Raw genomic sequence first — 24972 nt, forward strand, 5'->3', positions numbered from 1 at the left:
ATGGTCTGTGCCCAATTTAATCCTAAAAAAAGAAAGGAAGAAAAAGAGAAAGGAAGAAGTCCTTGTCCCTGCATAAAATGATATATTTCCAGCAACCCTTAAACGACCCCACAAGATGTCAGACCCATGTCCTTGCAAAAATAAATGTATTTTTCATCTGCCTCTGTAGTCTCAATCGGCCCCCTCCCCATATGGGATGTAAACGTCAACAGGAATGGTGCCCTCTCAGTCTCCTCATTAGAGGCAGGCCTCTGGGCCTAAAATACCTCTTGGCCCCCTGCACACACACAGACACACAGAACAGGGGAATAAGGGGGCTCCCAGTGTAATAATATCCAGCCCAAATATATGCCTCCAAATGTATTTCAGGGAACACAAAGGGGGTTAAAGAGCTGGGATAGTACTGTATGTAGTAACATGAAAAGTTGTGGGTTCAATACCCGGTTTCCAGAGCAAGGCATGTATGTATGGCGCTTTGGATAAAAGCATCTGCTAAATTAATAAATGGGTAAAGTAATTCAAAAAATTCTTACCTTTGTAAGGTAACAATGGTAAAAAAATTCTTAAATTAAAAAAAAAAAAAATCTAGGGAATCTCAACCTCGACCTTTAGGCCCAGGGGCTTGGAGTCCTTGTGAAGGTACTTGCATTCCTCCCCTTTTGAGTTGACTACTCATGTGGGATGTGAACATAGACAGGACCTCACCAGGGATGCATCCCTTAGTCCACGGGGCCCCACTCACAGCAGTGGAATGAGGGGACTCCCAGTGTAATAGTATCCAACCAGGGGAATCTGCCCTTGTAACCAAGGAAACAGCACATAGGTAAACAGGTCCAGAAATATGTCAGATGACTTTTAAACCATATCACTTTTATTTATTTGTAGAGTCAAATTGGTATAGTCATCAGCATTTTTGGTTAGTGTTTGTTTATTAGAAGTGCATTTTGGAACAGTGTTTTTTTTTTCTACATGCAAAAGCACTCAAGCAGTTTTCAATAAGTCAAGTAGTTACATGTATATACACAAGCCTGAGGGGCTAACTGTCTTTCCCAGAACAGTTATGTGTCTGTGTTTTCCATTGTCGTTGTGTGTGACCCTTATCTCACCAATCACTAGGACTGTTGTTCCAACACGAACACACGGCTCTTCCACTGAAGGGCCACCCCACCGCATACAAGGTGAGTTACAGTACAGAGGCATTTAAGGATTAGAGAATGAAACCATACAGAACTGAGCAAGACAGCATTGAGCAATTTCAACAGAAGAGCTCATTCACTGAATCATAGCACACTAATCTTACTCACAACAACCCATAATCTGACATAGTCATCTAGGGCACAGAAATCAGATAATCTCTCACACACACACACACAGGTTCAGTCACAGTCACACCTTCATCCCTGGATCTGATAAATGTTATAGTGAAAGAGAGACGTCGTTGTGAATGTTTGAAGCAGTGTTTTATTACGCTGTCACGCAAATACATCATTGCCATCAAGTCTTTTCCTTCAAAAGACCGAAAAAAGGTGAGGAACAAAGATTGGATATCAAAATGCTCTCTCATTCCCATTTGTTTTAAAGTGACACAGTATACAAGGTGGGGGGTTGTAGTAGTAGTTTTCTAGTACGGCGTCATCTCAAAATCTACATTTTTTTTTATCTTGGAAGAATTACAAAAGAAAAATCACATTCTCCCTGGTTAGCTCATATCCTCTGTCATGGAAAATACATGCAGGCAGCTTTGTCTTATCTTTGAGCTACTGTTCTCCTTGTCCCTCAGAAATCCATTTCCTCCCGTATGGCCATTCAGTTAGATACTTCTACTTCACATCACCAGCCAGCTCCTACAATATGCTGTTGGCATTGTTATAGTGTTTGATCTGTACTGTAAAACATTATCTGAAGTTTCTAGATGTTTCTGTTAATGTAATGCTGACCACATTTAGCACACACAGATTAGGTCAACACACGGAGAATTGAAACATTTAGACTTAAGACTACACAACCTAGCCAGCGTTGACACAATGGTTGAGCCCTGGGCGGTTTGTACACCTGTAGGCACTACACAAAGCTAGCATATTTGAGGTGCTGTACCAACGCCAAGACCCTGACATCTCAGGGTTATGACCTGACTTGAAAAAAAAAAAAAAAACACAACCAAAGTCGCTGATTGGTGCAAACCAGACTATCTGCCCAATAACAGATCATGGTATTGGCTCACCGCATGCCTGAGGTTCTGGAAATGACTTTTATTTTGACACTTTCCCCTCTTCTATTTCATTTTATTTTTACGTTACTACATACAGCCCCACCCCACCGCAACACAGTGGCAGTTTCAAAGTCTCAAAACGTTTACAAAATGCAAGTCATATCAAATGCAAATATTTTCTCAAATCTGAGCTTTATTCAAAGTGATATGCTGTTGGAGATAATAATGGGATATATTGCAAGGTAGGACCGGAGAGCGGTCAAACAAACAAAAAAAAGTGTGGATTGTCAGACTCAAAAAAGACAGAAAGCAACAACAAAGAAATATGTCAGTAAAGGATGTACAGTAGGGATAGAGAGGAAAAGGGAGAGAGAAGGGTGACATGGAAAAGTGGCGTTCAAAATTCAGTGGCAACCTCTTTTTCATTCATTCTGATGCAACACAAGCCTGCTCTCTAGTGGTAGAACCCCCACAGTAATTGAACGTTGCATTGTGGTCGATGAGATTTCATGGGATTTCATTGAAATTCCTGAAAAATGGCCAACACTTCATCTGAAGGCCAAACAAAACATAAAGTTGTGATGTGGAAAATGAATGAGGGGGCAGTGCTAGGATTGGAAGTAGTGTATGGGTTTAAAAAAGTAGTCCCATCGTCTCTCTAGCTCTTTTGGCCAGAGAAGGGTTTGGGGAGGGGGGGGGGAACCGTAATAGCTTCTTTAAGGAGCAGAAGACACATGAGGTGGAGGAAAGACTGTGTGTGTGTGTGTGTGTGTGTGTGTGTGTGTGTGTGTTACAGTTCTCTTAATGCCTCGTAGAATCTCTGGGCCCGGATGGCCCTTGAGGGCTTCCCCGGTGCCCTGGTGCGCACACACACACACACACACACACACACACACACACACACACACTCACACACACACACACACACACACACACACATAAACAAACACAAACACACACACATGCGAAGATGGAGCGACCGTGGCCACTTCCCCCCGTTAACTCACATCAAGGGGACTCGTTAGGCCCTGGCGAGCGGCAGGTGGTCCTCCTGAAACTCGTCCGCCCGCCGCGCCTCAACAGCAGCTTAACAGGGGGACCCCCACAGGCCTCCCTCAGCTTTACCGGATTACAGCCCCCCAGTTTATGGGAAAGGGGCAGGTACGAGGGGGGGGGGGGGGTAGTGGAGGGGGCGCGAAAAGAGAGCGGGAGGGAATGAAGGATCAGGCTTTGCTCGGGGACGTCGCTAAACAAGTGCAGAGGTCAACAGAGTCCTGCAGGCTCTACCACCTTCCCTCTCCAAACAAGGGATTCACTGATTATCTTTAAGATAATGTATATATTCTAACTTAAAAAATAATAAAACAAACATTCAAACATATGTCTACATCCTGAAGGAGGGAGGGGTACAAAAGCTTATGTATGATTTATAATCTTCTCTTCCAAACCAAAATAAAATGAGAGAAGTTTTTTGTTTACAACATGTCTGTATGTATGCAACAACCCTCCCTCCATTGGAGCAAATTAAAATCAGAAAATCAGAAGACTACATGTAATGATGCATTATTAATAGTATTATTATTACTGGAGTGAATGATAAATAAAAAAAAAATGAAAATAAAAACATGCAGGGACAGGTGACTAGAAGAGCTTGGCTTTCTTCTTCATGTCGTTGCGCTTCCAAAGGGGAAGTCTGTCGAATTCCTGAATCTGCATCCCGAAGATGTCAAAGAACACCTCAGGGGACAAATGGCGCTGAGAGGCACAGAGAGAGAAAGAGAGAGACAGACAGAAAGAGAGAGAGAGAGACAGAGAGAGAGCATGAAGAAAAGAGAGAGAGAGAGAAATAAGTACATGTTTATTAAACAAAAAACAGAGCTAAAAAAAATGAGAGAGAGAGAAAGAGAGTGAGAGAGAAAAAGAGAGAGGGAGAAAGACAATGAGAGAGAGAAAAAGAGAGTGAGAGAGAGAGCGGTAGATGTAGAAAGCTGTGTGGGAAAGTGGAGGGAAACTCAGCGAGACTTCAGACATTCACACATCGTATTCACTACTGAGAAAATGACCCCATTCCCAACCCTCACCACACCCCCCTCCACGCGCCCACCGCCCTCGCCCCATGCCCCCCAACCCCCCCCCCCCTCTACGCAGCCCGGCGGCGACTCCGGTGCCTCTGTGGTTAATTACCTCCAGCCGGGTCCGGTCCACGTCCCTGGGTAGCTTTGCTCGCCCTCTGTTGGTGACAGTGAGCATTTCATATGGGTACACCTTCACAAAAGGAGGGATTGTTGTTGTTATGGAGAATGCTACGCCAGGCAAACAGGTGACTCACAAATGATCTCAAACACACACACACACACACACACACACACACACACACAGATGTATGCAGACGCAGCTGACTGGCTGGATGGCTGGGACAACAGGCCAAAGGGTGGGGTGCTGCAAACTCAGAATGCCACATTCTGAAGAACTCTCATATGCATATGTTTGCACACACACAACACATTCACGCACACATACACATTGCATGCACGCACACACACACACACACACACACACACACAGTAAAGGATAGACACAGAGGGGGACAGTAAAGGGGGGTGTGTGGTGTGGGATGACACCAACAGAGCAAATCGTGTGTATGAGTATGTGTCTGAGAGAATGCGTGTATGTGCTTGTATGTGCATGTAAGTGTTACCCTAAAAATGGACACTATAGTGCGATACTGTATATTGTATACATATTTATATATATACTGTATGTATTTCACAGTGCTGCTAGAGGAACATGGACATGACCCCAGCAGTTGAAAAGGCCACTTTCTGCTGCACACTAAGTGACTATTGGACTATTGGTGTTTGGGTCTTCCATCTTTGTTACTACTGTAGGTGAAATGGTTTGTGTAATGGTAAGACCTAATCAGTCTGTTCCACAGTGGACAATGGAGAGTCCAGAGAACAGAAGGACAAATAGTAGCTTGCTTTCTTTGTTTTGTTTGCTTTCATAACGGTTTAGTTTTCTATTGGTCTGCACCTACTGAACCCTTTCTATTGGCTTGGAAGAAGGCAGATTATGTCATTCTAACATTTCCAAAACACCGCATGCTTGACAAATGGGTGGACTATGCTGTTCGACTGCCAGGTGTCTGAGCCATTTATCAATTAAAGAATCCCTTTCTCTCAACTCTAGAGGAGGAGCACAATACATCCTCAAGAACAAAGGAACATGAAGAAAAGAAGAAAGGAAAGGAAAGAAAAGAACAAAAATGATAGAAAACTAAGGGTGGGAAACAAAAAGAGAGAATCTGAAGTTAATAAAACGGTGGAGGGAGTGAAAATACTTGCTTTTGATTCCAACATATTAGGCATAGACACTCCCCTGTCCAATCTGTTGGAAGTCTGGCCATCAGGGATTGGCTACAGAATAGAACAAAGACACATGGTGGAAAATCAAAGCAAAAACGCTGTGGATAAGAAAAAAAAACATTCTTGTGGAGGAGGGGGAAAAAAAAAACCTGAGGTGAAAAAAAAAATAATAAAGAAATAAAGAAAATAAGAACCTCTCCTGTCACAGTGGATTCTCGCGTGCTGAGGAATGAGTTAATATGTGGGGCTGGGGTGGCCTGGCCTCTCCATGTGATAAATGCTGTCTGTCCTCACCACGCAGAGTCATGATAAATAAGGACTTTATGAGCCCTGCACTCTGTGAGAATGAGACATCTGCAAACATAAAGCGTCTCAACACCATTCATGCAGATTTAAGGTCTTAGCTTGTGTTTTTGAATAATGTCCATAACTACTGAATGCAGAACCAGTATATGGCATGTGCTACGATGGATGCAGTTCTGAGTTATATCTTATTCCCTCTCTAGAACCCTGATGTGGAATCGTCATGGGAAGGCACTGTCATTTCTGACCATGTTTTGTTATTGTGTTGTCGTTTTTTGTTGTCGTTTTTTGTTTCTTTTTCACATACCACACCCCCCTTGACTATGCCCTCTCACCTTGTCCCCACGGCATTCCAACTAGGACACAAGCGCAGGCTAGTGTGGCCAGAGGTTACCCATACGTGCTGACCTGGATCCAGCTTTTTACCCTTTTCTTATACTCTGAACACCTATACAGGAGTTGACACACTGCTGATCCAGGACCTGCTGATAGGGGTAACTATCTGCCCAACACCCAAGCACAGTCGATGGGGTGGTGGTGGTGGTGGGGACACTGCTCCATTGCACTGCTCATGGGTAGCGAGACACAGGGCCACTACAGTGGACATGCTCTACATGGCTGGGGGGAGAAGGGGGGAAAAGGGACGCCCACATACCTTAAAATCTGTAGAGAGAGAGGGAGAGAGAAATAGAGAGAGAGAGAGAGAGAGAGAAAGAGCGAGGGAAAACCAAAGAAGATCATGAATTATACTGTATGTAGTTAAAGCCATCAGTGTCGTACCTCTGATGCAGATAAACAGGTGTATGGCACAGTGTGAGAAACTGTACTCATTTTCCCCACCAGACTTCAAAACATTAAGTAGAACAGGTTTTTCTTTCAAAAAATATATGTAGTGAAATGGATTTACTAACACTACGGTGTCAGTGAGTCAGAGAGCTTACCTCTCACACCTCCGCAGACGTCCCCATAGCTGTTATACTGAGTGAGCTCTGTAGACTGAGGCTGGAGGAGGAATGCAAATGAAACACGAGTCAGTGACACACACCACAGAAAGCCAATGACTGTGACAACGAACAGCAGGCTTGCTCTGATGAGGCCCTAACCTAATGGCCCTGATGGAAGAAGGAGGAAATCAGTGTGCAACTTATTAGTCTCTCTCTCTCTCTCTCTCTCTCTCTCTCTCTCTCTCTCTTTGTCTTTTGCACACACACACACACACACACACACACACACACACACACACACACACACACACACACACACACACACACAATCACAATCTCCTACCCGGTGCATGCCGTTTCGTCCGTACCCAGGCAGTGACGAGGTCTTGGTGGTTGGCGAGCTTGGATCTGCAGAGGGACAAAGCAGTTCTAATTTCACCACACACAAATAGTAGATATGTCTCTGACATACATATCAATCATAAATTTCTATTGTCGTTGTTGTTGTTGTTGAAGTTTTGTTGATTCACAAGAATTAAACCTCAACTGATGTCCATTTGAAGACTTTTAGTAAGTAACAAACTATGTACAGTACACAAGATACTGATCAGTTCAAAGCTTACTTGTGAATTCCCCCAAACCTCAGTGCACTTTGAATGTATCTAATTTGTACCACTGTGTCCTCCATGGACTACAGACTACTTATTCTTGGCATTCCACTTCAAAACAAGCCAGAAAGCAGATGCCCATTTCTGCTCTAGGTTTTTTTGGAGTCAGGAAAACATCCTGGTACTGTGCTGCATATCAGCATCCTAAAACCATTCCATTAGCTTAATTAAGGCTTAATTAAGTAATGTACTACTGATTGAGCTTCTTTTAATTCATGATCACTTTGACTGCAGGAGTCACAAGTGAAGATCAACCACCATCAACAAACCAACCCTGACCCATGCATGCAGAGTATTACTGTAGCTTGCTCTACCTGTGGTGCAGTTGGTGAACTGCTGGTTGTAGCGAGGAGTGGTGTAGCTGTATCTCTCCCTGTTCTGCTCACGCTCCATCTCCTCCTTCAGGATGAGCTTGCCCAGGCCAGACTGGATCTGCCATGGAAGAAAACAGAAGAAGTCAATACAGCACAGTTCAGCCAGCATCCAATTATATTCAGTCCACTGTCTACTTTGATAAGACCTACTTAAACAGAGTTAGACCTACTTTTACAGATACAGTGTAACAAATTCACAAGAAATCTTTTTTTTTGTCATTAATATCCAGTGTTTCAACCCTTCTTTATGTATTTATTTATGCTCATTGGTAACCCAGAAGAGTTACAAAAAAGACATCTACATAGAAAAGTTTAAAATAAATCAATTCTACACAGGAAGCTAAATCCTCCTAGGAGTTCAGGCAAGGTAAAAGCAGCAAGTAAAATCTCTTCACCCAGTGGGAGCTTCTGTTGTTGCACAGTCACACCCTTGAGGTTGCCTGATGAGGAGTAATTTGTTTGACATCTGGTGTCGAGGTTAGTGGGTTAATAATAACTGTCTCATGTGTGTCTGTGTTTAAGCTGCTACTGCTTTGTTTGGGTTAATTTCCCTGGTCGTCCAGGTAACAGTCTGTTTTGTCTGTGAAGCTGTTTAGTTTACATCTACATCTGTTGTGCTATTGGTTGTGCAGCAAAATAATGTGTTTTCAGCATTCTGCGCGTGTGTGTGCGCGCGCATGTGTGTGTGTGTGTGATTCTGTGTGCGTGCAGGAGAGTAGGGAACTGCTTTGTATCTCGGACCTTGCTGAGATGCTCTTCCTGAATCTGTCTGCGTTTTAGCATCTCCTCCTCTTCATCGTCTCGTGAACGACTCCGCCCATCTGATCCTGTGATTGGCATGGGACCAGTGAGAAACTGTCAGTCACTCACACTCAAACTCATTACTCATTAGCCTAAGCCTTGGCAACAAGAGCTTCAAGGCGGAAAACATCCATCTGAATATCCACATAAACATAAAATATTTGACAAAAAACAATGACGGTAACAACAGATTGATGAGGTGACATGATTATCAGTTTGAAGTCACTTCCATTTCTATCCTGAAAATCGAACCCATTAATTGAGGTTTATTTAGTTGCAACTGTTTATCATCTATTACAGATACATCACTACACCTGATGTATTTTCATATTCATATTAAAAGATTATAAGATTATTGTCTTTGTTCCAGTTCACACTAAATGAGTTCACCACATATTACATTTGCGCTAGAGACTGTACAGTACACAGCATCATGCAGCACCCTACCGTGTCTACCAGAGGTATACAAGTCCAACTTCAGAAAGTAAAAGTCTTGCCACGTTTTTGTTCCAACCATTCACTTAATCAGCTGATTTTAATTAGCACAACCCTTAAGTCAAGTATATCAGCTAATTAGTCAAATCAACTGTGTTAAGTGCACTGGTAGAATCAATGGACTCTATGCAGGATTCCATTTTGAATTTTTGCTTCCTACATTTTGCTTCCTACTGGGCAATCAACTTCCTGTTTAGCCTGTCAGTTTTAATATAGTAGGCTATTTCTAATTGAACAACATAGCTAAAGTTATCTAACCAGTTCAGTAACATCAGTTGCTTGGTTAAGGTTAAGAACATTTTAAATCCTTTTCCTATTTGCTGGAGGGAGTGGCACACAACATTTTCACAAAGTTGGTCTATATTACCATGAGACGAGTTCCTGAAGACGATGACTATAGAAAAAAGCAGGAAGTTGTAAACAGGAAGTTGATATGCCAGTACAAGTGAATCCAAAATGGAGTTGTGCATAGAGCCTATACATGGCATGACTTTTACTTTCTGAAGCCGGACTTTTACATCTCTGTTGTCTACTGTATGTCAACCAACAAATGTCACTAATTCTACTACAAATGTTTGAACACAAATGACAACTACCACTAAAGGATGAGAGATCTGACATCTCTATATATTTACACAGACTATCACTGCAGTAATATGAGTCCACACGTTGGCTGAGTGGAATCAGTGAGCGATTGCTCTGGCCTGCCGCTGGTTCTGCCAGCTGTCCTGGGGAACCAGTGGGAGGGGCCTACCTAGGGCAGCCAGGGAGGGAGGGCAGGGCCAGTAGTCAGTCTCAATCTTTGGCGTTTCGTTGGGCCGCGGGGCGTGTGCAGCGGGGAACTTGGCCGATTTGATGATGTCTTCGGAGGACTTGCTTTGGGCTGCCATGGCAGCTGGATCTGGATTGGTGTTTTGAGGGGGAACTGGGGAGTCAGTGATTGGCTGACAAGAGGCCGAACGGCGATAGGCGATAAGGCAGAACTGGCCAATCACGAATGCAAAGCCTGACATTCCAGATGCTCCATTAAAAATTATTGATTGTGAAGGCAATTTGTAAAGATTAACTGCATAAATTAAGCCTGGACTATTAGCTCTTATGGCTATCTGTTAGAAGGGGCACAGTTTCCCAGCAGACTAGGAATGTCAAGGACCTTTGCACTTTATTGGCCACCACTGCACTATACAAAGGCATTGGAAAATACACTACAGAAGGTAGTGTAAAGCTTGTTGAGGAAAACTTGTTGTTTCATTCATATTAGATTCATGACAGATTGGTTGTAGTGGTGTTATTGAAGATAATTTGAAAAGAAGATAGAGAAAGCAGTAATATAGGTTGCTTTAACTGAAGTGTTGAAACAAAGATACAACTTTGCAGTGAGGAAAGTAAAAAGATGGTCATATGCCACTTGGTGAAAGTTGGACTATAAAGCTTTAGAGGAAGTATTTGAAAGTATTTGAAGGTAGTTGAATTGGCAAGCATAAACAGTATATTCTAGGTTTTTGAGAAGATGTATTCCTGGTTAGTCATCAAATTGAGTCATGTTTAGAATTCAAAACATACAAAGAGGTGGATGGTAAGGCATTTTAGATTTTAGGCATTTAGTTTGAGGTTTTTGAGTGTTTTAGAGGCAGACAGCAATCAAAGGTGCAGAAAAAGCTTAGTGTTACTGCTGAATGACTTCAAACATGTACTTACACAAGAGCAAACGATGACCATGGAGCATGAGTCACAACCACAAGTTAATGGGTAGGATGGAGCAACAGAAACATGACCAAAAACATACAAACAAAATTAACCACACACAACGGTCAATGAGCCCAACCTCTCTACACACAGAAGCACACACATTAACACATTAAAATGGTCAGTTGCACCAAGTGTTACTGAAAAGTACTCATTAGTGTAGAAAATTAGAAGTTTAGTACCTTCAGGTGCATCTCAAACACTTTCAAAACAAAACAGCTTGGCTAAAGATACTGTCTATGTATTGTGCAATATCTTCTGTTACTAAAGAGGAGCAATTCATTGTTACCTCTAAAGTTGTGAGGAGATGCTTTATCGCTAGAATACAGGGTTTGTCACAAAGGAGGTATCTACACATACTGATAAAATGGGACAGGGTATATTAGGGCAAAGTCTGCATTATGGGCATCTCATTTGCACAAGAATAAATGACTCAGAAGGCATACTGCACACCAACACCAACAAGAAGTGTGTAGATGCTTATACTAAAGTCTGTATCTGAAATACAATATACGGTGTTACTTTTGAGTGCAAATGAAGCATCCATAACACCAGACGTGCCCATCCAAAAGCACCAGCAGAGAGGTTAGAGACTGGAACAGTAGTATGATGGGAGAGGGTCACACCACACAGGGTAAGAGTCGGGGGGCAGGCATACCATGCTGTTTGTAGATTGGAGGCTTCCTGTACATGTTCATTCCTTGTTCTAGAAATCAACGAGAAAGGGAAAAAAACACAGAGTCCCTCAGTGGAGCTAGAGCAAGAGCTGGATGTGCTGATGGATGGTGGGAGAGATGGACTGGGCAGCCAGAGGTGAACTGGGCCAGAACTTCAAAAAAAAACCCACACACACATGGGTCGAGATGAAGATTAGGTCCAGAATAAAACCACATGGAGAGAGAACTCAAGAAGGACAGACATACCTCGGAATGCATGGCTGTAATGGCGACCATGCTTGTCAAAGTGTGCTTAGTCGAATGGTGGTAGGAAGAAGAATACCAAATAAACCCTCCTCCCCAATCATAAAAAAGGAAATAATGAAAGAATAGAAATGATGGAGGGAGGGAAAATGGAAAACAGAGATAAAAGAGAAAGACAATGAAAAAAGAAAGACAGCAAGAAGAGGAAAAGAGAGGAGAAAAGAGAAAAGAGAGAACTGGAGATGAGGGGCCCACTCCAACTTCAGGTCCTACCTGGGATGTGGAAATGTTTGGGGGTCAATGGGTGTGTCGGAGTGGCCGGCCGAGAGGAGAGGGGGGAACTCCGGCCGCTGGACGGCTCAGTGCCTCCAAAAAAGAAGAGGAGGGAGAAAGAAAGAAAGACAGAGAGCAGTAGAGGAAAGAGGGAGGAAGGGAGCAAAGAAGTCAAGAGGAAAGGAAAGGCAGACAAAGGAAAGAAAGAGAGAAGAATGCTGGAATAAATCCTGGTTAAAAAGCCGCTCAAAAGAAGAAGAGTGATGGACAAACAGAAGAGGGCTGGAAACAGAAGGAGGGGAGGATGGACAGATGGGAAAGCATGGCCCTCCGGCAGACGGAGGAGAAGGGAAGACAGGAGACGCTGAGAGGGGGGGGGGTCATGGGTGACAGGACGTGGCGTGACGTGAGACAACGTGTGACAACGTGTGACGGTGTTGGTGGACGCATGTATATGTGCAATTTGGTGGTCGTACTGGTGGGGGACATGTACAGGAACGTGTCATGCAAATTACATTAACACCAAATGCATTCCACTACAGCTGTCCAAACAGTTCACTCACAAATGATCACGCAGGACTGAATTTGTTGAGGGGCTGCTGTTAATTGTCATTCCAGAAGTGGAATTACCCACACAAGAGACAACAACATGCTGAACGCATTCCAGAAATGTTAGTGCCCGATATACACATACAGTTGGCATACAGTTGTGGAGAGAAATGAACAAAGATACACACAGGACAGATGGGGCACAGCGAAAAAGAGAGAGAGACACACACACACACAAAAAACACATACACACACATATGTGTGTTCTGATCCAGGCTTTCAGCATGCCTTGGCACTGCAACAGGCAACCAGAAACAATCTCAATACATACAGATAGAGAGAGCGAGAGAGAGAGAGCGAGAGAGAGAGAGAGAGACAGAGAAGGGGAGGGTGACAGCCATGAAGCCAAGACATACCTATGCAGAAAGATTCTGTAAGAGGAAAGACGGGAGAAAGTGTGCATCAAAAGAATAGCATCAAGTGAAAGTACAAAGTTGAGTTACATTTAATAACACAAGGTGGCCATTTTGTAAGAGGCAACAGCTTCTGCTGAAACTTTGTCTTACATGATCACAGGGAGATTGTTTTAAGGAAAGGCTCACCTGGGGGAGGTTTTTTATAAGCATGGGGAGGGAGGGGTGGGGTGGGGTGGGGACCCTTACCTTTGTTATGGGGGAGGAAGTGATGTCGAAAAGGGGAAGTGGGGCGGGTGTCATTGGGACCGGAGCGCAAAGAAGAACAGAGTTTCAGCATTCCTGCCAGCAGCTCGGACGAAGAGTGCAGGGGGAGGAGAAAGAGAGAAGAGGAACACAGAAAGAGAGGGAGAGAAAGAGAGGAAGAACAGGAAAAAAGGAGGAGGAATAGGAAGAACAGACACAAGGAGGCAAGGACAGAGCATGAACAGAAGGGTAAAAACGCATCACATGGGCAGAAAAAAAGAGGTGGACAGCTCCACAGAGAGGGTCTACTGAGGGGTCTGGCCAGGAGAAAGTAACAGCGGACAAAAACAGAGATGGGGATATGGCCATCCTTGGTTTTTGCTGTGGTTGCCCAGTCGGCAAAGCAGCAAGCTTTGACCTGACCTGTTCAGAGGGCACAAACTCACCTGGTCTGTGGAAGTGCTGGGGCGAACGCGACACAGTGGGCGTGTAGCTGTGCCGGTTATACACTGGCGACCCAATAGAGCCCTGACTGGTCGACCGCTGCATGATACGTTCCCTCATATCATAGCAACCCTGTGACAGACAAACCAAACATCCAATCACTTGAATCAGTGAGTCGGTACAATGTCAACTGAAATACGGCTTATTACCCAAACACAAACAAATTAACACTGTGCAGCACTGTGACCATGAACTACATATTGAAAGCAATTGCATACATAAAATAGTCTTGGATAATTATAGCTGTAGGGGTACTGCTATTTGCACTAACGGTTGTACATTGGGAGGGCAGTTTTAACATATAAGGTAAAAAAAGACATGGTGTGCTACAAAGCAGGTTCTAACCTCAGCAGAGGGGGTGGGAGACAACGTCCTGGGAGACTGCAACAAAAACAGGGAAATACAGACGCTGTCAAACCCTAAAGGACCAAACATGACTACAGCAAAGCGTTAGCGGAGGAGAAGCTAGGCGATGGAGAGGATGACTTGGCAAAAGAGTTCTGAGACGCAGGACGTGACTGGCATTAGTGGCAGGATCAGCATTAGTTTGGTGTAATGTTGATACAGTGGAGGGAGGGAGGGTGGGCGGCTGATGTTGTATATCGCCCAGGATGCTCTTATACAACAGTGAAGGAAGAGTCCAGAGTTTAGCACTGCAAAGCCACAGGGAGCTACACGGTGAAGCAGACTGATTTTACACCCAGCAAGATGCTAAACAAACACATCAACATGAACATAAATAAACACACACACACACACACACACACACCCACACACACACAGTTGGTATTATGGCACCGCACATTGGTGTTTGACTCAAAGAAAAGCTATCCCATCATTATTCAGGGGTTACAGATTGTCACACTAACTAAGTTGGACAAACTTCACAATTCAACCAAATAACCATGGATGGCCAGCCGTCATTTCTGAGGCTGGTGTGACAACCTGTAGTCCCATTTGAATAATACCGTGGATGAGATGGCCCAGCTCTGAGTCATGACTCTGGGAGAGGGAGCAGCTTCACTCTGGCAATAGAAACAAGCAGCTTTCCCAGTGTGACACACAGCCTCTCTTAAGCATACAAGAAGCTCTCACATAGAGAAATCAGAGGTGAGGCCACAAGTTTTCACAAATTAGCATCAGAAAGTAAAACTCATTCCATGTTTTTTTTATGTTTGGCAAATATACTCAGCCACATGAGAACACTAGTATTTTTCAGTACTAGTTTTTTTTTTTTTTTTTTCAGTCAACTGAGTTTAAAACAAATCTGATGTGAACAGTCTTAACACAAAATACAGGGTATGAGTTTCATTTTCAGAGCTGTTAAGTTCCACCTCACGAGAGAGAGGGAGCAGAAATCAGAGCACACTGACGTCCGGCTGATCGTGCTATAGACCAGGAGCGGCTACTGCTGCCTACTTACTGTCAGTGCTGGGGAGGGCTGTCGAGACAGGTTCTGAGAACGTCCACAGAGAAAGCATCACTATCTATTGCCCGGTCTTTATATTTTATTTGTAACTCTCCCATGGGGGAGGGAGAGACCACAAACATTATGTGACACCATGTCTCTGTTTTGCTTGGCACAAGTTCAAGATGCATCCAGACTCTTTGAGGAAGAACAAGAGTGATCCACAGCCCTGAAAAAGTGCCTGGTGCAGTGCACACGCCAAATGGAATGACCATGAATTGGTCCATAAAACGTATGGCTTGTGACGAGCAAAACAGAAATCTTTAGTGTATAAATATTTAGCGTAATATTTCTATGTACCCATCCCTACTCAAGACATGGCAGGTCAGACATTAAGGTAAGGACAGAATGATGTTTCCACTTATATAAAGTACCTTTCAGAATTATTGGCACCTTTGGTAAAGTGGACTAAAAACAGGTATAAAACATATTTTTTAGTGATTTATTATAATCTCACAATGAAAACAATGAGGAAAAATCCAACCTTGAAGGGAAGCAAATTTATTCTGTGAAGAAGGAAAATCTCAGAAAGAAGGAAATATTTTAAAATAAAAACATGTTATTCACAATTACTGGCACCCCTCGAAGATCTTATATAAAAAATTTAACAGAAGCATTTTCCTATTTACATTCAACTTAATCAGAGTCTCGGTAAACTTTCAGAAGTAGTTTATGACTTTCTTTTTCACTAAGGTATGAAAATAAAGTGACACAGAGGCTTAATCCCCTAGTCATTTTTCAACATGGGAAAGACACAAGAATACACTTAATTTAAAAAAAAAGAAAGTGTGTTGGTATTTGTAAGTCAGGGAATGGCTACAACGTTGGTTAGTTCATTGAAAATAGCAATATTTACAGTAAAAACAATAATTAAAAGGTGCTAATCAACTGGAAATGTGACAAACATGCGTGGAGAAAGACCCAAGGTTATCTTGCCCCCACGCACAGTATGGAGGATGGTAACAGAGGCAAAACATTCCATAGGAACCACTGTTGGAGAGTTACAGACAAAGGTATCATCTTGGGGTCACAAGGTCCCCCAAAAAATCCTCAAAAGTGACCTCACTTTTAATAGATTATTTAGAGGGCATGCCAGGTAAAAATAATTTTCAGTAATTTAATTACAAATGTAAACGGCAGGAGTTACTGAATGGTACAATGACTCTGTCTGGAATTGTGGTCTATTTTCAGATGAAATGAAAATTGAGCTTTTTGGCAAGAAACGCTTCAGATAGGGTTTGGCGTACATAGAAGAATGACTATACTGAAAAGAACCCTATGGCTAATAAGAATGATGGTGGAGGGGCTGTGATATTGTGGGGCTGTTCATTCCCAAAGGCCTTGGGAACCTTATTAAAGTGCATGGTATCATGAACCCCCCAAAAAAAAATGTCAATGGAAATCTATCAATCTCTGCCAGGACACTAAATGTAGGTAATGACTGGATCATTCACCAGATAAAAACAAAAATGGTTTACTGAACACAAAATTAAGCTTCTGTCATTACCATCTCAGTCCCCTGATATAAAGTCACATAAAAACAGTCATATAAAAAACATTGGGGTGAGTCAAAAAGGAGAATGCACAAGTGTGTACCTAGGCATCTGAACGATTTGGGGAGATTTTGTAAAGACGAATGGTCTTAAATCCCTTGGGGTGTATTCTCCAACTTTATGGGGTGTCAGGAGAATATTATGAGCTGTTTTCTTGTCAAAGGGAGGCTTAAGAAGGTATTACAGAGGTGCCAGTCATTGTGGGCGACATGTTTTGGTTAAAAGTATTTATCTCTTTATGAGATTTTCCTTTTTCTCAGAATACATTTGCTTCCCTTCAAGGTTGGATTTTTCCTCATAGTTTTCATTGTGAGTTTAGAATAAATCACCAAAAGATGATTGTTTATACCTGTATTTAGTCAACTTTACCAAAAGTGGCAATAATTCTGGACGGTACTGTTCTTGATTAATTGAGCCTTCAAAAACACATGCATTGTGATTAAATCAGTTGTATGAGTATCAATTTAATATAACACATTTACAATTACTGATCATGCATTAATCCTCACCTTACCTATTGGTAGTGATAAATGTCTTAAACTTCCTTTATGAGCCCAACATCCAAACAATCCTAAATTTTGCTCAAAGCCTTTTTAATTTTGTCATGCTAGCAACATTACTAATTTATTTTCTAAGGCAACTGAAGTAATTAAAGAGTAAACAGCTAAAGATATGAATGCAATTGCCTTCCTGGTTTTGCACCTGTTAAATTTTCTTACAGTGTTAGTGTTTGAGTAAGTTGTACAGATCTTTTCCATGGTGGTTCACAACCACTGGATTCATTTCATTATAAATCCCCTTATGATGTTGGCCACATTTTAAAATCTATAACTAGTTCTCTTCTCAACAGGAGGTTGTACATTACTGTGTACCCTGTGCTTCAGCAGTGCCGCAATTCTTCGTTGTAGAATAAAGTAGTTGATTAGTAAAGTGTGTGTCTGAGTGGTTGCATTGATTTAGTGAGTGCTGTAAGTTGATTAAGATACATTAGTGGATTTCCTGGTGCTGTGCACAGGCGGAGCAGTGCGCTCCATCACAGGCAGCTGATTGGACGGATTAGTATAAAGCTGGGCTCTGATTGAAAGGCATGCCTGTCACTTACAGTCTCTTGGGCCATGGGGGAGCTGTCACATCCAGCACTTATTGGCTAAATAAAGCAGGAAGAGGAAGCAGAGTTAGAGCTGACTGATTCCTGGGATCCCTAAAATGGGTCCCTACAAAAGAGTTCTGAGGAATGAACTCCAGGACTGATGCAACATTTTGTAATTCTGGACAATCAATATCTGCCTGTTATTTTTAGGTGAATACAGGAACTGGTGAAAACAGATGTGACAGATTTAAGATGAAAATGACCTCCACAAATCCAATGCTCCCCACAATGTAGGCTACTGGCATTTAAACAAATTTAACAGGATTACTTCAGTGTACATTGTACAGTACACCATATAGTTATAGGAAGAAAATCAACACTAATGTTATGGTATGTATCATGTAATTTGTAATTTTATGGTTTGGAAGTATTGAGGGTACATGGGCATAATGTACACCCTATTTCTGTCCACTAGGTGGTGCTAAACTACTGCTGCATCTACACAGATACTGCATTCAAAGGCCATCCCTGGTACAGAATGCCAACTTTTAATGACAGAGAGAGATAAATATAACCAATCAGACAGATTCCATAGAAAACTCAATCAGGTACATCCAGTGCATGTCTACCGCAGCATATCTGGACAGAGTGACAATACACATGAGGAAGGACACATGACAGATACATTATGTCAACACACACACACACACACACACACACACACACACACACACACACACACACACACACACACACACACGCACACAGGACATAAACAGACAAACGCACACTCACAAATTCATTATATGATAAGATAAAGATAAACATACATTCAATAATATAAGACACACACAAACAGACACACAGACACTTCAACGCAAATAAAATATCCATACAGCCCAGACACTCGCCATGAGCAAGACCCCATTGAACAACATGTGATGTTTCTCTAAAAGCAGTGATGGGTGCAGTTTCGTAGCAGTGGAGGGATATATGCGGCTGAGGCCATGTGATCAATTTGAATCAGGTGTGCTTGTGATTGGGGTAAGGGGTTTAGGGAGTGGGAGATGGCAAGGTTTGGGATTTAGGATTTTGTCCTGGGAGAGTGGTCTTGGGGAAAGGCAGGTCGGAGCTAATGCAGGGTTGAGGGTGGGGGTTTGGGTGTGGGTCGGGGGGTTGAGCCCACTTACGCGCAGGTCCGGTAAGGGAGAACGCAGCCGTCTGGATATCAAAGGCTGTCGACACAAGGGCTGAGTGAAGGAGGAGGGAGGTTACCACAGCACCTCACACACAGTCCCCGCTAACACGCCCTCACGCTAACACGCCCTCACGCTAACACGCCCTCACGTTAACACTCCGTCACGCTAACACGCCCTCACGTTAACACTCCGTCATGCTAACATGTCCTCACGCTGACTAAAGCGCTTCCAGTCACTGTTTCTTTCTTTAGAAAGGAAAAGAAAAGAAACCCCAGACTCTAGCTATAAGGCCTGCTTGACAAGAGGCTTGGTCAAGAGCCACTACTCTAGCTTACTTCCACCTTGAGCCAAACCAAGGAGGCAAACTACAGGAACCTGTTCCAAAACCTCCACTAAAGTACAGGCCTAAGCTTTTGTCTGTGGCTTCCTAGATACCTAAACACTAGAATATATCTAAGAGAATATAAACACTACGCAAAGACTATGGCTTATATGATGTGGCAGTATAATTTCAGTATGAAAACCTCAGTATGATTACATTTTGAGCCCAACCCTGTAGATCTACAGTATATAGTTGGAAGGACACAGTCTCTATGTACAGTATATGAGCATTGGGTTGTTTACATTTGATCAACAGGCTACAAATAGTTCAGTCAAGGGGTGGACCACTTTCATTTCTGAGCAGCTACAAAAGTCTACAGTCATAGTCATATATTCACAAATATACGCATCATTGCAAATAAATATGTTTAATTAAATGTCATAAAGGCCTTGCATCTTAAATTACACAAACCCCTACCTTATCTCCTGCTAGATGGTTCATATGCATTGCTACTACATTAATTGATTTGTGCATAGAACACAAGAGTGCAGAGAAGTAATGACACCTCATTGTACTGTAAAAATGCCTTTAACCACGATGACTTCTTTAGTTGGAGACTGTCTCTACCTTAGTTGCAGTAGTAATGCTACCCCCCTGGTGGAGGATGAGGTAGTTTTGGGGTGGGTGAGGGTGGAGGGCTCGGAGTGGGGTGGGGTGGGGTGGGGTCGGGTGGGGTTACCTCTCCTGGGCTTTGCCTGCCCTGTCTGTGGTCCAGGGTGGAGGAGTTGGAGTGGAGGGACTCGTAGGAGATCATGTCGGGGCGCTCTATATCATAAATTGCCTTGACTCTGGGGATGGCAGCTAGATCCCTGTAATCAATGATCTCATTGTCTACTTTTGCCTGGAGAGGATGGAGGGAAGAACACGAAGGGAGAGGAAGAAGGGAGGGGAGGGGAGGGGAGGAGAGAGGATGAGGTCAGTGCAGGTCCACAAGGAGTCACTGGTCAGAGTTTCAGAAGTACACAGGATAGAGGGCAACACAGGGGAACATATCTGAATCTATAGATAATATAGCAATAGCATATCAATGTGTGTGTGTGTGTGTGTGTGTGTGTGTGTGTGTGTGTGTGTGTGTGTGTGTGTGTGTGTGTGTGTGTGTGTGTGTGTGTGTGTGTGTGTGTGTGTGCGTGTGTGTGTGTGTGTGTAGAGAGGGAGTAATATGACAGTATTGGAGGGAGTAATATGACAAGTGTCCATGACATCAGGACACAGTTATACAGTTATAGTTTACATTCAGTGCAACTTATTTAGAATGTCTGACATCCATGTGTGTATGTTTGTGTGTGTGTTTGTGTGTGTGTATGTGTATGTGTGCAGAGGCAGGGTGTGTATACATGCATATGTTTGTATGTGTATGTGTGTGTGTGTGTGTGTGTGTGTGTGTGTGTGTGTGTGTGTGTGAACTTGAACTTGCATTAATGAATGCGTTTCATGCATCAACAGACAGAAGGGTCACGTTGGAAATGCCAAGAGGAAAAAAAAACAGGACAGGCATAGAGTGTAGGAAAGAAGAACGGGAGAGGAGGCGAGAGTGCTGGGGAAGAGATGAAAGATGAATCCCAGAAAGAATGCCCCCAACCCCTCCCCATAAAACACATCTAAACTGCCCCCCTCCCCGCCTCGTAATCCAGGTGTAGGGCCGTGTAGGTCCCTGTGGTCAGGCCTCCGTTCTTGGCCTTGTGGGGGATGGCGTCGGGCGGTTCGGGGAGACTGAATTGGCGATGGCGGACGGGAGGACTCACATAGATGGTGTGGCCCGGAGAGCCCTGGATGCTGGAGCCGGGCCGCGAGCAGATGCTCTCCGACGACGACCGGGTGGGCTGCGAGAACGAGAGAGAGGCTGAGTTAGTGACGGCATACACACGCACACACGCACACACGCACACACACACACACACACACACACACACACACACACACACACACACACACACACACACACACACACACCTAAGAAGTCATGCAAATACTTTAGACAGCTGGTTTTCCATAGTTTATCACATGTATCTTCTCCTCTTGTCCTTGTACAGTACATAGACCTTTAGGGAACTGGCTGAACAGAAAAGGGTCAATCTTCCATGCTGAACCACCTGGACATTCGAAGATCCAGAAACCTTCACTTTAACTCGATTTCTGCATGTACGAGCTAGATGCCCCAGTGGCAATTGGTGTATGGCTTTTTTGTTGGATCATGGCATTTATTACAGTAGCAATGCATTTTAACAAAGCATACTCTGCAGCATCTCATAAGGGCCAGGTGGGTGGTTGATTAGGCACCCCACCTCCCTCTCTCTCACTCTCTCTCACACACACACTCACACACACACACACACACACACACCTGCTGTGTTTTTTTTTCTGCAGGTCAGGACCAGGTGAAGTACGGACACGAGGAGAGGACACAGGAGAATAAGTGCTGCATCATCAGCATACAGTACAAATTTCAACGCTAGCCTAGCGCTGCTGAGGGTGTGAAAAAGCCCATTCAAACCGCACTCTCAAACACCATACAGTACAAATCTCCACGCTAGCGCTGCTGAGGGGGATGGGGGGGGGAGCCCATTCAAACCGCACTCTCAAACCTCACACAAAACACCAGGCTTTGCGCAAACTCTTGTGCTTTGTTGCTCCTCACAGCAAAAACAAGCCTCTTGAAAAAAATTAGCCAGCAGTGCATGAGACAGCCCACTGCCTGTGCAGCTCAACCCCACAGATATGGCTCCATCCACACTCATGACTGCAGCATCCACTGAATTAGTTGCATGAGATAACTAATGTTGCCAGATAACACAATTTATTAAATCCTCTGTTCAGAGGCCCATGAATGAGTCGCATGAGATAACCGGTGTTGCCAGATAACGCAACTCATTCAATCCTCTGTTCAGAGGTCCATGCATTTAACAATTATTACATATAACATTATGTTCCTTTAATATATTTAGTCTTTATCATCTGAGATTTCTTAAATAAATCCATTCTGCTAAAGCAAATGTGGGGCTTGAAGGGGAAAGCTCTAGAATTATGAGGTTGTTGCTCTCCATTGCTGCAGGGTTTTAATGTGTGTTTATATCCAAGGGAAACCTCTTTGTGACTCAAATTCAAAGCACCACACACACACACATACACACACACACACACACACACACACACACACACACACACACACTAAGACTATGCAGCATTTGAAGAATGCATTTACAGTAATTTGTGGTGCTTTTGGCTCTAAAAAACAAGACCCCTTTACTGGATTCAGTTGTCATTCTCCGTTTTCAGTTACACATTAATAACCAATATTTATGTTGGGTCGGCATGGCGAGGCTTTCATCTGATGTAAGTGTTGCCGTGCCAGGGCCAGATGCTGAGAGCTGCGGTGGTTTTGGAGCTCATATCTGATGGAGGTCTCAGGGATGATGAGTCAGGCCCAGCATGCCTTGCACCTCTCACGCACGCTCGCTCATGGGGTCACTGTGGCAGCAGCCCTGGGAATGAGGCCACATGCCTGTGGTAGCGTGCGCGCCCACACATACACACACACACACACACACACACACACATATACACACACACACACATACACACACACACACACACACACACACTTACGCAAACACACATGTACTGTACACACATACACACACACACACACATACACACACACTTTTTCTCCCTCTCTTACTCAGTTTTGTTTCAATCCCCCTCCAAGTCACTCTCAATCTCTAACTACTTTAGACAGAGCCTTTCCCTCATAATGTACACACTCATACACACTCTCTCTCTCTCACAAACACATACACATTATCTCTCTCTCTCTCTCTCTTTCTCTCTCTCTCTCTCACACACACATACACACAAACACAGCAGACAGAGTGAATCATGTGTGCACAGTCCTTGTTTGCTGTTTTGCAATCAGTCCTCTGATACCAGAACAGCATATAAAGGCTCAACATGTGCATACTGGGGGGCTATATCCCCCTCTACTGGCTGGAGTCTAAAACAGCACACATGCAGCCTGTATATATGTTCCTCCCAACTCAAAACACTCAGCTGTGCCGGCAGTAGCAGAATACAGTACCTGCCTTTCTGATTGGTGGAGGGAGCTTACAGAGGGAGGAAGGAGCTGTGGAGAGGGAAGGAGGGAGGAGGACAGGAAATGACATCACACACTCGGACACACTTTCCCCTGCCTGGAGAAGACAGTTTCCAGGCAGGCCCAAAATATCTCTTCTCATGCCCTTTTCCTTCATAAGCTCTGATCTATAAGCAGCTGGACGGGGGGACAGTAATGTGGCAGCCACATCACTTGAGGAATTCACTACTTCTGTAAATCTGACTAAAACAAGTAGACGTCTTAAAACGTGTGACGATAGTCACTCAGAAATGGAGGGCTGAGATTTAAGCCATTATCTTCTACTACACGAAAAATTCAATGTCCAATGTCCATGTCCAATATACTCTGGTCGATTTTTCAGCACCAGTTCACCAAGCATGCTAAACCAGAGCTCTGAAAGAACTGGGACAGGTCATGTCTAGGTCTTAGTTCCTCTTCAAGTGTTCAGATGCATCGCAAATCATCCCGATGCACCCAACTCGGTCCCTTTCCAAATAAACAACAGCTGTTGCTGTTAGCATCAGCATTTCCGTCTGTATGGAACTGTATGCAGACTCAGATAGGCCTTTAAACCAAGCTATTTTTCATGCAGACAGCTCATATCCTATTGGCCAAACAATTTAATGCCAAATGCATTCTTATACAGCCACTTATGCAGTTCTACAGGCGCAAGACCCGCTAACAAAATCAAAGCCATGGTAGTCCCAAGACAGCACGAACACTCCTGATTGGTTGCTTCAATGCCATTCTTCCATTCAGGCACTGAAGATAACTGAATGAAAGACAAGACAGGAAGCCAAAAAAAAAGCAACCAAAACCACTGCAGCAGCAGAAGTAACGAGACAAAACCTGCACACATCGACTTGCTGTGGCACACAGGGAGTGTGTTGGCAAGTTAGCGTGAGCCCAGGTGCGGCTATGCCAAGGAGCAGTGAGGCTGAAGGCGGTGGGGTTGGGGGGGGGGTCCTGGGAGATGTGGAGGTCCCAGGAGGATGGAGATGGAGGAGGGTGGCGGAGGTGGAGGTGGAGGTGGAGGTTGGGGGTAGTGGGTGGAGGTGAGGGAATGCAAACCTCAGGCCTGCTCTTAGAGGCTTGGCTGGAAGACTGGGTCTGAGACTGGGGGAAAAAGATATCGAAAGGGGTGGGCTTCCCCGGAGACCGACGGATTGCCTGATGGGAATGGAGGAGGAAGAGGAGGAGGAGAAGGAGGAAGTCCAACGACACGAAGGACATAGACATGGACAAAACAAACATACAAAAAGCACACATAAAACAGAACTGACGTCAAACAGACACTGAGACTCCACTGAGACACTTACATGAACAAAAATAACTACACGGATGAAACACATCTAAGGGAAA

At 43.8% G+C, this 24972-nt stretch overlaps 1 protein-coding gene across 14 annotated transcripts in view; it reads right to left on the bottom strand.

Annotated features, from left to right (window-relative positions):
• Positions 1–1348: 1348 nt before the first annotated feature.
• ablim1b (actin binding LIM protein 1b) overlaps positions 1349–24972 on the bottom strand; it is a 96602-nt gene continuing 72978 nt past the window's right edge. For 3 of the 14 annotated variants that reach the window (XM_076298272.1, XM_076298269.1, XM_076298271.1), the window contains exons 9-25: positions 24682–24780; positions 23575–23619; positions 21245–21322; positions 20182–20343; positions 19112–19171; positions 17934–17978; positions 15234–15266; positions 14156–14191; positions 13753–13882; positions 12099–12191; positions 11564–11611; positions 9914–10060; positions 8605–8690; positions 7804–7921; positions 7165–7229; positions 6819–6879; positions 6470–6540 (exon numbers count right to left, since the gene is read on the bottom strand). In XM_076298272.1, the coding sequence (XP_076154387.1) occupies positions 6488–6540; positions 6819–6879; positions 7165–7229; positions 7804–7921; positions 8605–8690; positions 9914–10060; positions 11564–11611; positions 12099–12191; positions 13753–13882; positions 14156–14191; positions 15234–15266; positions 17934–17978; positions 19112–19171; positions 20182–20343; positions 21245–21322; positions 23575–23619; positions 24682–24780 (1359 nt within the window). In that variant the 3' untranslated portion in view covers positions 6470–6487. Of the gene's footprint in view, positions 3965–4393; positions 4475–5553; positions 5626–6469; positions 6541–6818; positions 6880–7164; positions 7230–7803; positions 7922–8604; positions 8691–9913; positions 10061–11563; positions 11612–12098; positions 12192–13063; positions 13079–13309; positions 13403–13752; positions 13883–14155; positions 14192–15233; positions 15267–17933; positions 17979–19111; positions 19172–20181; positions 20344–21244; positions 21323–23574; positions 23620–24681; positions 24781–24972 lie in introns of those variants that run through there. The other 11 variants (XM_076298281.1, XM_076298270.1, XM_076298279.1 and 8 more) reach the window with 11 other exon arrangements.

This window comes from Alosa pseudoharengus, unplaced genomic scaffold, assembly GCF_046254945.1.
Source record: "Alosa pseudoharengus isolate Yale_2024_CS ecotype anadromous, Long Island Sound unplaced genomic scaffold, YU_APseudo_1.1 YU_APseudo_1.1_scf_21, whole genome shotgun sequence".
In the NCBI taxonomy this organism is placed as follows: Eukaryota; Metazoa; Chordata; class Actinopteri; order Clupeiformes; family Clupeidae; genus Alosa; species Alosa pseudoharengus.